We start from the raw sequence: 15276 nt of genomic DNA, 5'->3' as shown, positions 1-15276 counted from the left end.
TGCTTAGGGACATGGTTTAGTAGGCACGGTGGTGTTGAGTTGACAGTTGGACTTGATCTCAGAAGTCTTTTCTAACCTTAAAGATTCTGTGACTCTAAGCTCTCTACAAAGCTCTGAATGCTCTGCCAATGCACTGCTACCCTACCCTATAGCTGGTTACTCTAGCCCTAACACACAAACAAGTAACATCTGACTGGTGCTTTTTATTTGTATTCTTGACAAATGCCCAGCAAAAACATGGAAATGGCCCTCTCTGAGCAAAGGAGGAACTTATGCATGGAAAAGATAGTCTAGCAGCACTGCTGGCGGTAGGAATTCTGCATACCCTCCAGACCCATCCCTGGTTTCTATAAACACTTGCCTCCTTATTTCTTGAGACTAAACTAAAATTTGGACCTTTAATACTTCACATTGAACAGAAAATGAAAGGACAGTACTATGGCAATACCTTATCCTTTCTACTAATTCAGTGTCCAAAGGACAAGTTTTACATAAGAGATGTAACTCAAAAGCAGCAGCAAAGCCAACATCTCCTCACCTTGCTCTGATACAAGCAGAGCCCTGTGAGAACAACCACACACACGTTGCTTAGGTTTTTCCTTTAAAGCGCAATAATTAGGCCTCATGCGAAAAGTAGCAGTTGGGCTTGATGATCTTAAAGGTCTTTTCCAACCTAAACAATTCTGTGATTCCATGTTAAGGCTGCCAACTCAAGTTCTTCAGATCAATGATTATTTCTTAGTGATTTTTTCTAGCAGTCTAGAAAAGGAACCTTAACTGAAATAGGTGTCTAGTTTACAATGGAACATGACAACAGACATACTCAGAAGACTCTGAAGTCCAGGCAAACTCTCCAGAGCCATATCAAAGGCCAAGCCAGTGACAGAGCCAGAAAAGACAAAAAGCAGAAGTTACCTCAGATTTGCATGTTATTTCTTTTGTGTTTCGGCCAGGCATCAACCTAATAGCTGAAGAGAGGCTTTCGCTCCAGGAATTGTGCTTGCTCTGTGACAGGCCTGGCCCTCCTTTGTTCTGGAGAATCTTCTTCTCAGATGCTGTGGGCCAGAACAGAAAAAAAGCTCATAAGACTTGAAGTTGAGCCTGAGGGAAGTTAGAGGGTTTGTATCCACGTATACAAGACAACAACACGGCAGTGCCTCACTCCAGCTGGCATGTCCTTCTATGGATAAAAGGAGCACTGAATTAACACGTACTTCAAGTCTTTTTTTAAAAGCCTCAAAAGGTCTGCCATAGACCGGTGTCATTATAAAGATATGAACTTTGAATTCCTGCAGCAGCACTACACACATTGGGATCCCGTTCTTCACCCGAATATCATCCTCTTTTTAAATTCTCCAATGGGATGCAGTCTAAGGAGATTTCTCTTTCTTGCAGTACAGCACAAGCCCTACAACACCACCAGATGATTACAGAAGGGCTGGGGCGTGACATAGAAAGCAATCACAATCCTGGGTGAGAGAAACTGAGAATCTGATTTGTCTAGCAGGTGATGTGCAGAGGAAGGGTATAACCAAGGAATCAGCCACTTCCCATTAGGTGCTACATTTACTGCAATGTTGTTGCTTACTACAATTAGTGTTCCATAGAAGAACAGAGACCTATCAAGTGTTGCCAAGCTTTTGTCATAATTTCTTCCCATAAAGGAGTGATCTCCGTTATCTTCATGTCCCTTTCTTTGTCATTTCCTTTTACAGAAAGATCCATCTTGTAAGTGTCCTCCAGAGCCTGCCGCCTCTGAGAAATGAGCTGCTTCCAGATGATTTCTACTGTTCTCAGAATCTCCTGATGGACTAGGAAACAAAAGAAACTACAAATGAAGAACCATTTTTTGTGTGTGTGTAACAAATCAAACAGCAAATAAACCAAAAGCATCTCATTTGCAACAGCACTGGTCCAGTCAGTGGAGTTCCTCCCTTTTGCCTACAGGCTCCATAGGTTCTAAGTCAGACTAATTAGTCTAATAGGGAAAACACCAGGACATTTCTTTTACTATATTTCAACTCCCTGAAAGAAACAAGTAGGAGTGACAGATGATTCTAACTAGTTTCTGCCTTGGAAAACCATCTCATTAGAATTTTTATGATCATCTTATATGTAGAGTGCTAAAGTATCCTGTTACCAAACATTGGTAGAGACAGTGGGGGAAGGTAACCAAGTCATGAAACAATTTGACACAGCAACAGGACGCTGTACAGAGAAGTGCTGAGCTGTTTTGCTGTATTTCCCTGCAAATAAGATTTATTAGGTTGCATCATATCTAAGCCAATATATATTTAAAAAAAAAAAAAAAAAAAGAGCATCACACTGCTGTAGGGTTCAGCTGACAGCTCCCACCCTGAATCCTGCCCAAAATTTTTTCTAGTGTTTCTCTTAATGATCAAAACGCTTCTTCCTGTGTACAACAGACAGACACAAGTTCTGTATAGGCCTTGAAAAAAGAAAATAGTATATATCTGGGCCCTGATACTGTCCACCCCATGGGGACATGGGGAAGAGACCTCCAAACTGATATCCATTGTTACTGAGTATGCAGGGTGTGAATTTTAAACAAAAATAGATAATGCGAACAGAAGTAATTTTTAGCACAACCTTCCTTTCTCTTTGCTGTACCTGCAGTGTCTATACACTGAAGAGACAATTAAGTAGCACTTGCAAGAGCTGCTCTGATAACTATTTAGGCCAGGCACTTTCCTGCTCTGTAAGCCAAAGGCAACAAGTGCCATAAATTACCATCATCTGGAGTAGGCAGGTTGCCCTTTTCCTCTTCACTGGGTGCAAGGAAAATTTGATGATATGAAGCCAACTTTGGTTTTGCATCCATCCCAAAACCTTCTGGATAGCTGTGACCAGAAAAAAAAAAAAAAAAAAAAAAAAGAAAAGAAAAAGAGGGCAGATGAGGAAACCAGACTTAGAACAAACTGAGGAGAGCGGAAATGGTAAAGGTATTTCTACACATCCATTCCTACTTGATTCATTTAGTAGACTGAAATTCCCACGCTCAGGGGTTTACACCAATCACATGATACTGAAGAACTTAGAGGAAGTGGGAACTAAATCACTGCCAGTCTGGTTTTCAAAGTCAAGGAATACTCATCAAGATCCTATGGAACACTGTTGTACATGCCTTATCCCTGCCCTTAGTGCACTTTTATCTACCATTCATCTCAATTATCTGGAACACAGGGCCGCATTCAGTTTATAAAGCACTTAGCACAAAAAAGCTAAAGACTTTAGCACCATGAAGTTAGTGTCATGTGAATGTGTTTATAACTGAGAACATCGCTATGGCCAAGAGTTAGAGCTGCTTTGGGGGCTGTGCAGGGTGTGTGTCAGATAATTGACCCATCAGTAGGTAAATGACACCAGGAATTTCTGCACAACAGTAATACTTAAAATAAATGCAATAGGCTTCACAAAGGTATCCAGACAATGTACACTTGGTACAGAAGTGCTGTCATTAAGATATATATTATATATAGCCACTAGTAACATAGTACATTCTTTCAATTGTAAACAGGCGCTACTACACGGGAGAGTCAATTCTCTTGGGTATGCAAAGCTGCCATTTTTATTTCTGATTTTCTTTTAAATACCACAATTCTGTTCCCTGGATGTGCTATGTTTGGATTTTGTCTAACACCAACCCTTCTGTAATATTTTTTTTTCATGTTTATGCTCTTGCTACATACAAACAATCCTTACCCCATCTCAAGAGTTTGGGCCTGGAAATTATTATCTGACCGGAATAAGAACAATCAAGAAAAGACCTCAGGAAGTGCAGCTCATGTGCTTCTGACGTGATACTGTATAAATGGATTCAATTCAGATCATCTAAGCAGCACAGAAGGTTCTCATTGAAACAAACATCATTAGAGTGATTAAAGCACTAGCCAATATTTACTTCTTTTGACAAACAAAGTTGTCCAAAATAACCCCGCAGCTTACATTAACAAGGGTCCCTCTGACACATCACCTGTAAGAACAGCAGAGTGGGTATGGATGTTCTAGCCGTATCCAAGTCAACGGCAAAACTCCCAAATTCAGTGTGACGAGGACTTTGCACCTCAGATCCAAATAACAATAACCATAACAGAAAGATCCACAATATCCATGCACAGTTGTATGTATGTTTTAAAGGTACCCACACAAGAATAGCTGCTGATCAGAAAAAACATATCTCTAAATTAATCCATGCAGGTGTCTCAAAGAATGGCCACGTGCATGCTCGTGGAGTGATGGTAGCCCACATCCCAGGAAGATTTCTAGATTCTCATTTTAATGATGGGCTTGTGAGCCAGCTCCACTGAAATCAGTTCAGGCTTGTTAACTGCAGTTACTACTCCGAAGTAAGCAAGCTGCTGGAAATGCTGGATGAGTAAAACAGATGCACACAGATTTTTTGGTTAATAAAGAGTAGCAATTAAACCTATGTGCAAATTTAAGGGTTCTGCTTAGACAACCAGGCAAGCTTGTCTGGGTGTCTCTGAAATGAAACACCCTTTCAAAATTAAAAAAAGAAAAGGAATTAAGCATTACATTATTACCATCCACCTTTACACCCATAAACACACAAACACACATACTAGCCTGCCTCTGAGGTGGTAGGAAATTTTCTGCTCATTAGTGTTTCAAGGAGAAAATAGCCTTCTGATTGAAGAACAGTTTCTCTCTTCCACTTTCTTGCTAAAAGATAATCCGTTGCCTCCAGAATACTAAGCATATTAGTAACCTCCTCCTCCAAACTAAATGATAAAAAATTACACCAAAACATTTCTGTTGTTGGTTTTCATTCTTTTTTTAAGGGCATGAGGAAATCAACTATCTTTCCCTAAGTGGCTTTACTCTGCCACTTCATCAGACTCCAAATCAGAGAGGAAGGTTTGCGCTATGTAGAGCAGAATTGTGCTTTAAACCCCCAGAGCACTAAGCCCGGTGGGTCAAATGCTTGCTTGGTCTAGCTGAATGAAGCTCAATCTCAGTTTCTAGTGATTCCCCAAAATGGATATTGCTTAAGTTTCGTGAAATCTCCCCCTCTGCACCCACTCCCATAGATAACAGCACAGAGACGTAAACAAACATTATGCTGAGAGGCATTTGTACCTGCCCGAATTCAGTTGGCAAAGGCAGTACATTAGGCAGATGATGAAATTATTATTTGAGTTATAAGTTGCAAAAATAATGTCCCACTGCTCCTGCAGGACATTGAGTGTGTTGAGGAGATTAAACTGTTCGGGCAGCGATAGTTGTGGTCTGGATAGGCAGTATAGGATAGCTCTGTTTAAACAGCTGTATAGGGCACTGAGGAAAACTTCCTTTTGAGAAACGGAGCTTTCCAAGACCTGTGAAAACACAAAAGAAAACAGTACGTGGCTTGCTCAAAGAACTGTCTCCCCAAGGATCCACTCCTCTCACTTAATTTAAGCTGTTGCAAACTCACGTCAGCAAAACTCCCCTGAACTACCTGTTAGATACAAATTCAGTTTTCCTGTATTTCTGCTGAAGTCCCCAGAATTGTGAAGGAGATTAATTTATTCATGTTCAGCAACATGTACGTAGCCAACAGACAGTGGCACAAAAGAGCTAACTATCCTTCTATACGCTGCACCATCTAGTGCAGCTCTTGTCATTTAGAGCCATTAAGTGCTCGTGCAAGAGGAATAATCACACTCACCAAATGGATTAGACCCATCTTCTTGAGAACTGTGGTATCACAACCTCAGTGTGAAGCAGAGCACATTACAACATGTTGATAACAGCTGGAAAAAGATTTCATGTGACTCACCCCCATGATCTGTCTGGCAGTGAAGATCAGGATTTGCTTGGGGTCAGCAGCAAACATTTTGCTGTTCAGCTTCTCAACCAGCTTCTGAACACAATAAGTAATATTCATCATGGATACAGGTGCGGTTGATTCTGGGGTGCCATAAGGATCACTGGTCCCTGTTGAGAATACAAGAGCATTGATTATTTCAAAACAAGCTGAAATGCAAAAAGAATTGTTGTGAGGTGTGAGGTTAACAGAGATGAGAAGGAACAATCTCATGACATAATGCCTCAGAGTTGGGATATGTCTAAAAAAACTCCAGATCTAGTAGAAATACCTTACTCAGACTGAAAATAATGGCTCCATCCTAAGGACAGAACCAATCTCACTAAAATACTGTCATGAAGGACTGGTCTAACTAATGACTCAAAGGAGAGCAGCAACACTAAGTTATCAGGGTTGCTTCCAGAAGTGCTCAAGTATAAACCTAGGTTTCTTTCTAAATACTCCCTTTCTAATGATCAGAACCTGTTCTCAAAGAGAGAGAAAAATAGAAGAGGCTTTCTAGAAAAATGGTAGAACTACAGTGATTTATGCAAACTGGCGTAGCAGGAACAAATGGACAGTCCGGCTCAGCAGGCTGGGCTGTCCTTCTAGCTACTGTTTCCAAACCTTTCTAGCAATTAAAGCTACATGCTAAATAGTGGCTGGCAAATGATCTGATACGCCACTCACCTCTTGGTCTTGTTTTACCCTCGCCTTGGCTGGTAACATGGAAGACATCCATAGCAGACAGTAAAACTTTTGTCTGAAAATATCTCTTCTGCTCACTGCTGGCATCCTCTGGAGAAGCCTATATGGTGACCATATACATATTAGTACAGCAGGAAAACAGGCAGGAAATCAGACTGAAATTCACTTTCAGCCTTTATTCAAAGGCCTTTGTTTTCATTGGATCTTCGGCAGATTATGCCTGCCAAATAGTCAGACTCCATAAAAGTTTTGCTCAAAGAAGCAAGTAGAAATTCCAAAAGACTATCAGTACTATCTGAGATAATTCAAGATGCCCAACATTTCCCTTAAACACCTAGGCACTGTGTTAGGAAGAGGAGGGGAAAAACAGCACACACAGAGCAAGGACAACTACTCCACCTCAGTTGCACAATTTAGCCCTTGGTGTGGGCATATGAAACAGCTGCTGCAGGCTGAGAAGTTATCTGTGACAGCTAATCCACAGTAACACATAAATGCAGAGGTCTGGTGTACTCCTGTGTGCAAAGGCAACAAGGCACCTCTCATACAGAATTCAGCAAGAGTGCATATGTGGACAGTCACTGAGCAGCAGCTGAGATGGCAGAATCTCATACCTGAGCTGGGAAAAGAGGAAATCTTACATAGGTTTACACTCTCTAGCTGACAGCACTGTCACCCTCTGACACTGAAGACAAACAAGGTTTTGCAGAGGGCCAGAACCTGGGTTTACAGGTGGTTCCCAAGAGATCTTGCCTTCAGGGAACTTTAGCTCCATTTAGCAGGCTCAGGATTCAGATAATCAGAATAGCCATGCTCTATTTCAAATTGTACCAAGCTTTGAGATGTTATTGTATAAGCCTTTAGGGAACTGCTGTTCCACAAGATGATTTAACTCATGACAGTTGCAGGCAAGCTTATACTCATTACTGTTTGTATTACTAAGCTAAGTCTGCATCAGAACTCACATCTGGGACACCTGGACTATAGACAATTTGGAGCTGAAGGCCAAATTTTCTGTTTTCCCTCTCTTCAGACTACTTTGACACTTTCTAGTGCTTGTTGAAAACCATAATACAGACTCAGCTGTTACAGCTTATATTAATCTGTCCTAAAAGTGGAGACAGTTGGTTTTGGTTTATTCGAGCACTGAAAAGAAATTGTCTCAAAAAAATCAGTACACAGGAACGCTCCATATGAAATATTCTGTTCTCAAAAAATTTAAAAAATGCTCTAATGACAAACAGGTATTACTATGGAAAACAGAAATTTTTTCATGCCTTACTTCAATGTTAAATGGTTGCCCAAAAAATGCCCTTGTTCTTGTCTAAGGGCAGCATTTTCTTAGTTCACACGTATGCAGTGCAGGCAGAAAAGGCCTTTCTTCCTTACTGAAAAGGTAGGAATTCCTTTCCACTAAGTAGGCTGTCCAGATCTGCCAGGAAGTAGTATATGCTCTCTAAGAGCTGTGATCCCAGCCTTATTCTAGACCCTTAAAAATGCTGATTGAGTACACCTCTTCATCACTGTTAGCACTTTTTTCACTAGGCCACTAGCAGGATAGGTCCTGTCCTTCCACCCCCAGTCCAAGGTAGAGAAGCAAAGCCCGATGACTACAAGCGAGACCTCAAGAAGCAGCTCAAGTGGATGCCCTTGTTTGTTTGCTGGGATGTTGAGAAGACTGTCCATCAGGAGGACTCGCACAAAATCCCACACTTGTTTCTTGGCAGGGTGTGGTAGGAGCGGGACAGAGGAGGGATCAGCACAGCCTTTCCCTTCAGCAATGGCTGGACCATCAGGAGACAAAAGGTCTTCAGAGCCTCCCTGTGGAAGCAGACAGCAATGCATTTTAACTCATAATCTCCCCACTAAAATGATTTTTCCTCCTAACAACCCATTTCTGGTCTGAAGGGCTTGTGTTGGCTCAAATGCACGTACCTTGGGTGGTCCAGAATGGAAAGCAATCATACCCAAAGTTTTCAGGAAGTCAGGACAGTGCCACACGGGGTCCTGAGTATAACTGTGATAGATCAAGCACAGAAACTGGATAACATTCCCTGGATAGGCAATCTCCCAGGAGGCTTCTGCATCTGCAATAGGCTGAACAAACATGCATCTAGTCAAGGCAGCGTTCCTCTCACTCATATAATCTCATCTTTGTTCCTCTCTAGGTATTCCTAAGCAGCTCAGCAAACATGACATGGCCACAGAGAAGTCATGCAAAGCACAAGCAGCTAACTCACAGCTTGTAGACTGAAGACACACCCAATCAGAAAGGAATCAACTTTTTGTCATCAAGAACGAACAAAATGGGTAATACTGTGGGTCAGATCAATCTGTGTCCAGAAGTTCTTAAACATGAGCCCATCACATCATCGGCTATGTAACGTAACCAAGCCAACAGCAGTGCTGTTGCTCTGAAGTCCAAGCTCACTATTGCCCTGTGAGGGCAAGAAGGCAGCTAGGGGTTACAGGTAAGGATTGCCGCTGACATCTGACACTCTCAGGCAGTTTATTCTGCCCTTCACACTGCACTGCCCTTGCAACAAAAGGCTTACCTTGTCCACAGTAACTCTAACCATTTCCAGCAGTAAAGCAGCTGCCTCTGCACACAACCCAATTTTGAGGACATTCTCTGACAGATGGTGCTGCAAGATCCACTGCAACATAGAGTCAAGATCTTTCTACAATAGGAGGAGATAAATTTCAAGAAGAGATGGGAATTATTGATGGTACACCAAAAACAATGCCTGCTCTCTCTACATCAGAAAAAACCCAAAATGTCCTCACCTCCAGCAGTTCCTCCCTCTCCTATCAAATGCATTTCCCCAGGATAGCACTAATGGATTGTCCTCTTCTGAAAGATATCTTTGGCACTGTCAGGGCAAAAATGCCTTAATGCTTCTCAGGACACTGGGGGAAAGTACCCAAATCCACTAATTCCGAGATCTTAATGAGTCTTGAAAATGTAAGGACAGGGAAGCTAATCTGAATTGCCTTCTAAAGTACAGTAGGTAAATGGCCTTTAACACCTGTGTGAACAAGTTTGTTGCAAACACAAATTTCCTTAAATCAAAGTTAACTTAATTTTTAAAGTATGAATGACCACTTTTAGCTGTACAAAAACCAAATAGGGTTACCTTGCCTGAGAATCCTCTCACAGAAAAAGCCACAAAATGCCAAAGTAGTAAAGCAATAGCAGCTTCATGCTGTCCACTATTTTTTTGGTACCTTGGCTGCTTCGGGTGGTTCAGGCTGTGGAGTTGCCAGAAAGAGCCCTGCCACGAGCAAGTAGATCTCAGGGATGTGGACATGATCGGTGAGACATCTTTGCAACACGGAAAACCCAAAAATCAAGAAGGAGCCATTGTCAGGCACTGGAGGATGAGTTTTTAAATTATCTTTAAAAGAAAAGAAAAGGAAAACGTTCTGAGGAAGTGTCTAAAAATGAATGCCATATTGGGGGAAGGATTACTGACCTAAATTTATCCTTATTTGTCTGTGCCCCAGGCCAGTCAGTACTCTGCTAGGCTGCAATATCAACAGTTCACAAACCTTCCTCAGACTAACAGATAACAAAAGTGACAGTGGGAAAAACTGTTACAGAAGATTCTCCCTGAATTACTCTTCTTCCTTTCTCTTCCCTTTCTCAGAACCACAGGTCTAGTTATCAAAAAGCAAGCTGAACAAGTCTTAAAGAAACTGAAGGTTTCAGGGTACAAGCTGTCATCTGAACACCCCACAGGCTTATCATCTAGCCTGATTTTATGCAAATCAAAAAGGCCTGTCACCCTGCAACTGCTAATCAGAAATGCCAACTATTGTGCAAGGGAGAAGCAATTCTTTCCACTCTTCAGCACAGAAAAGCTGAGGTACTGGCACAAGCTTGCCCTAGAAAGTAATATAAATTCTTGGTCTACTGAGATCAGTGGGAATTCTCCTATCACCTACTTCAGTGATCTCCTGTCACTGAGCTGGATCAAGGGATTGTTTTGGGAGCATTAAACCAACACATACCCATTAGAATACTCAACCCTGCGGAGCTGTTTTCCAGCCAGCGCCCAGCCACTATCCCCTCCTTGAATTTTTTCAGCAGCACACGATTGTGGAGGAAGCACAGAAGTAGTTTGATTCCTAGCACAACCGTACTAGAGTGCAGGTAGCTCTGTGTGAACAGCAGAAACCAGTCTGGCCCCAGCGCCAAAAATGTCTCCTCTTGTTCCCTAGGACAAACAGGAAAATAAAAGAACATGAAAGGAGACATGGTGAAAGACAGAAAATATTTTAAATAAAATCTCCTTTAAGTGATTTAGAAGCTCAAGTTTCTCTAGAAAAAAAATCTCATTAAAGGTTTACCACAAGATAGAATTACAAAGATTTAACAACAGACTCATCCACACAGTTCAAGCCACTTAATTCCCACTAAATCCAATATTGCTGTCAGACAAAAAAGTTTGTTAACCTGAAGCTCCTGAGAGTGTATATCAATAACCAAGGTAAACTACATCACAGACTAGATCTTATGAAATTCACAATTCCAGTTTAAATTTTGAAGTCCAAGATTCAGGGGAGTTGGACTAGATGACCTCTAAAGTTCCCTTCCAACCCAACCCATTCTATGATTCTATAGTAACTGCATGTTTATTGTTACGACAGAGGGGTGCAAGTAATCCCACATTAGATTGAACTGACCTTCAAAGACAGCTGGGATTTCTTCAACCCTTGCAATGCAGAAGAAACAGCAATATCCAAGTTCCTCCTTTGACACTACTTCTGCAAACATTAAGCTTTTCTTTCAGAATGGAGATCAGATGTGTGAATGCCAGATAAATCACTGACAAAAAGGTCTCTGTCTGAATCCAGTCTGCTCTTACTTACTATTTTGTTGAGACTCATATATTACCAGTGTGTTTAGTTCTAGTCAAACACCAGTAAAGAGAAAATCTAGAAGACAGAGACACTTGTCCACACCTTCCTTATTTGTTTCTACTTACTCAGAGGACAGATGAAGTTTGTCTGAGCACATTACATCTAACAGCATCTTCAGTAACTGGTTTCGAAGCCAGATTGTCTTTCCAGATGTTTGGCTTAAGGCTACAAATATCAGAAAGTAATAAAGAGTAATGAAGAGACAAAACACATGTTCTGTTGCTGTGATGAACAATCTTGTTTGCACCAGATTAGCCCAATGGAAGTACTTATATCAGGGGTTTTTTTTTCAGAATAAAAAGATGCAGAGGACAGATTTTAGACACAAGAATGCCTGCTAACATCAGAAATGACCAGTGCTTACATTGTCAAAGTCCTCTCTTCAGAGTTACTTAAAACTCATCCAGACTACATGTTGAATAATAATCCACAGGAAGCAATCTCAGGTAAACTAGAGAAGGAAATGTAAACAGGAAATCTGACATGTATTGCCTAGCTGTGATGTCTGTATATATAAACTGGTTATCCGTGTCTCCTTAATATAATATATTGTTTAGAGTCTCAAGTGAAAGGTCACAACAAAAAAGCCAGCTGACTGGAAGTTCCCACACAGAAAGTTGGCATAAATACACAGATACTTTAAAAGGTGCAGAGCTCCACATTATTATTTGCTACAACTGTAAGTGTAGCAAAGTGTTCACAGAAAATCCCGGATGCCAGGTGAAATTTTATTCCTGCTCCGGTTTGGGGGTGATTTCAATTTAGTGGCCTTCATCTCTGTGTATATCTGTGAAACCCAACATTATGTAGGCTCTGGACAATGAAACCAAAGTACTGCTGGCTTATCAGCAGAGAGGGGACAAAAGGGGAACTCCCTTAACAGGAGGAGGGTCTTGCTGTAGGTCAGGCCTTCCTGGATATATCAACAGTGACTGTCATGTCACTATTTTTCGCACCATGCCTTTGCAGCAATACAAGTTTTCTCCACAATTTCAGGTCACCTCAGTGCAGTCTGTCCCTTTCCACATTAAGTCATTTGAATTATGTCTCTTCCTGTCACTGGAGGCAGAAGCACCACGTTGCATTTAGGGTTCATCATGCCCAGGGAAAGGAGGGAAGTACTTTATTTATCAGAACACGTACTCCAAAGCTACTCACCTTCATTGGGCATCTCAGCTGCACCATCCAGGTAAATCTGATTTTCGTCCACAGAAGAAGGTTTCAAAGTGTAAACAAGGAACAATCCAATCCTTCCAGAGAAAGATGGAACCAGTTTTGGTCAGCAGACAGACAGACATTCATTTAATTAATGATTTGCATGTAATCTCAAAGTAACAACTGTTAATAACAACCATCAGAACTTCTAACAGCTGCAGAAATAGGGTTGGAATAGGAATACAAAAGTTCATAAATGAGGAAGCAAATAAAAAGGACATTTATCTACAGATGCAAGTAGTGTCTATACTACTATGGAAACATTTTTCTCTTTACTTCTTGATTTTAAAGATCTTTCACCATTCACCATTACTTCACTACTGAATTAAGCACTCTGTTCATACCAAGGCTTCTGAATTCCCTGTGGCATTCAGATATCACTAGTATCACCATTTGGTTTCCAAGCACATAGAGAGCAAAGAAACCTCAGCAGCTGCTCAGGGAGGAGGACTGGCAATCTCTTTTCACTCGTAGTTTGCTTTAGCACATTACCTGGTTCTAAGGATAGATAAATCAATGTGACATACGCACTGAAAGTTCATAACCTCCTCCTGCCCACAAGAAAGGCATTTCTTAAGGGACAGAACACCACTTGTTCTCCAGGAACGGTCCACACAGCAATTTCCATTACATGTGTCAAAAGTTTGGGACCAGCAGAAACCACAGCGCCCTTCAGTGCTGCTGAGAGCCTGCTATAGTCTCTGCTCTCCTGGAGCTGGAAGGAGAGGGATAGGGACTGTCTTTATCCACTCACTCAGCACTTTGTCAGCCTGGCAACCAATCAAGTTACCATAGAATAACAAATAATGGTATTTTAAAAAAAATGCTCATTCACACTCCTTACTATATGGCAAATTTGATATAGTAAATCCACTGCTCACACCTGTATGAAAAAAGAATAGGCTAACACATATAAGCCCAGGGTAGGAACACACATACGGGTAATTCCACAAAACAGATGGCAAGCAGTAAATTCACGTATTAGCTTACTCCACAGTAACTACTTGAGGCACATGTGCTCTTCAACAGAGCTAAGGCCTGACTGCCCAGACCACAGCTTCCACATACAACTCTGTTTCTACTTTTTATTTGGACAAATAGCTTTAAACAACAGAGCTGTTGTCTGTGCAGTACATTTCCCTGGAGGTAGGTGGCTGCAGACAGCACTGTGTGGACCTTCCTCAGTTCATAGGCTACAGGCTGATGCAACTAGGCTGAGACTATAAAATGGAGCAGTGTTTACACTCTGTGGAAAGCAAACAAGGTTATATATTCTTTGCTTCATGAAATCCTGACTACCCTATGTTAACTGACTGAAATGCAAGAACAAAAAGGGTAGCTACTGGGATATAAGCCAAGCCCACAGGATTAGGTATGTAATTCACTGGGGCCGAGTTGTTGCTTTTTAAAGTATTGCTTTAGGGGCAGGCTTTAATGAAACCAAATATTAAGTACAGACTTTGAGTAGTCCTAGTCATACCAGCAGAACTGTTTGTGCTGTCATTGTTAAGGGTCATCATCCAACCCATCATCACATAAATACAAAAGTTGGACTGAACTCTGTTTTGAAAGCATGAAAAAGCTTTTTATCAGCGGGGATCCTGCACTTGCCAAAGATCTGGGGGCCCCTACCAAAGATAAGGGGAGAGGAGTTCTACTGTAGAGCTCTCTCCAACGCTGTCAGGAGTATAGCTTATCTGCAAACTGAGACAAATCTGTACACTTGAAGGTTACCTGACAACATCTCTTGTGTTAAAGTATCCTTGCAACAGATGGGAGAGAATAGTGCAGGCCACGGTGATCCTGGAGTTACTGATTTCAGGGTCATTGAAAAGGAAAATGAGCTTGGGCACCATTTGCACCTGGTAGGCAACTACAGCATTCTGACATCCATCTCTGTAAAACACAGGGACTATTAAAAGGTTTTACTGGAAGGAACCAAATTTGCTGGGTTTCAGCTAAAAGGATTCTCAGGTTGCACTGATACTTTGCACCATTGGCTTCTAATGTTGCTTTGGCAACATTTCAAACACTGTCAGACAAATTGAATATGTGTCAGTGATGGAGATCTGAAGACTTCTTTGTGTGTTTGCTACTCTTCCCATCTGTCCTCTCCTGCAGAAAATGCTGCATTTCAACAAGTTCAAAGAAACAACATTATTGAATTTTCAAGCAGTGAGTTGGTGGAAATAAATGCTGTTCTTGTAAAGCTCAGCAAGGGACACCAGGCAGCTCTGCACAGAGCTTTCTGGTACCAAAAAGAAGGAATCCAGCACCCTGCTCTACTCAGCCCCTCTGCCATGCTATGTCTGTTCAGATACATTTAACTGTAGTGCAGCTGAGTACAGCTGAGAAGTACACTGATATAAAAAAGTCTTCCTGGGTTGTGTTTTGATTTTAAACACAACTTCACTTATAAATTTTTTTATTATTTCATACCTTATTCAAACATTTAGATTTCCCCTCCCCAGCAGACATTTAAACTTCCATTGTACAGCAGTGGTTCCATGTGAACCAGGTCACCAGACAGCTTTTCCCAGTCTGGCCCCACAGTCATCTCAGGGGCTGATCAAAACACTAACTCCAGCCTTGAAAGA

At 41.4% G+C, this 15276-nt stretch overlaps 1 protein-coding gene across 1 annotated transcript in view; it reads right to left on the bottom strand.

Annotated features, from left to right (window-relative positions):
- WDFY4 (WDFY family member 4) overlaps positions 1 to 15276 on the bottom strand; it is a 144442-nt gene that overhangs the window by 78906 nt on the left and 50260 nt on the right. Inside the window, exons 26-39 of the mRNA XM_064463735.1 lie at positions 14414 to 14575; positions 12623 to 12714; positions 11530 to 11629; positions 10553 to 10758; positions 9767 to 9936; positions 9094 to 9219; positions 8474 to 8635; positions 8162 to 8359; positions 6521 to 6638; positions 5804 to 5961; positions 5122 to 5360; positions 2752 to 2861; positions 1620 to 1811; positions 916 to 1055 (exon numbers count right to left, since the gene is read on the bottom strand). Coding sequence (XP_064319805.1) covers positions 916 to 1055; positions 1620 to 1811; positions 2752 to 2861; positions 5122 to 5360; positions 5804 to 5961; positions 6521 to 6638; positions 8162 to 8359; positions 8474 to 8635; positions 9094 to 9219; positions 9767 to 9936; positions 10553 to 10758; positions 11530 to 11629; positions 12623 to 12714; positions 14414 to 14575 — 2173 coding nt within the window. The remainder of the gene's footprint in view (positions 1 to 915; positions 1056 to 1619; positions 1812 to 2751; positions 2862 to 5121; positions 5361 to 5803; positions 5962 to 6520; positions 6639 to 8161; positions 8360 to 8473; positions 8636 to 9093; positions 9220 to 9766; positions 9937 to 10552; positions 10759 to 11529; positions 11630 to 12622; positions 12715 to 14413; positions 14576 to 15276) is intronic.

This window comes from Phalacrocorax carbo, chromosome 12, assembly GCF_963921805.1.
Source record: "Phalacrocorax carbo chromosome 12, bPhaCar2.1, whole genome shotgun sequence".
Taxonomy (NCBI): Eukaryota; Metazoa; Chordata; class Aves; order Suliformes; family Phalacrocoracidae; genus Phalacrocorax; species Phalacrocorax carbo.
Note: the sequence above shows the minus strand (reverse complement) of the source record. Positions and strands in the feature narration are given on the sequence as shown.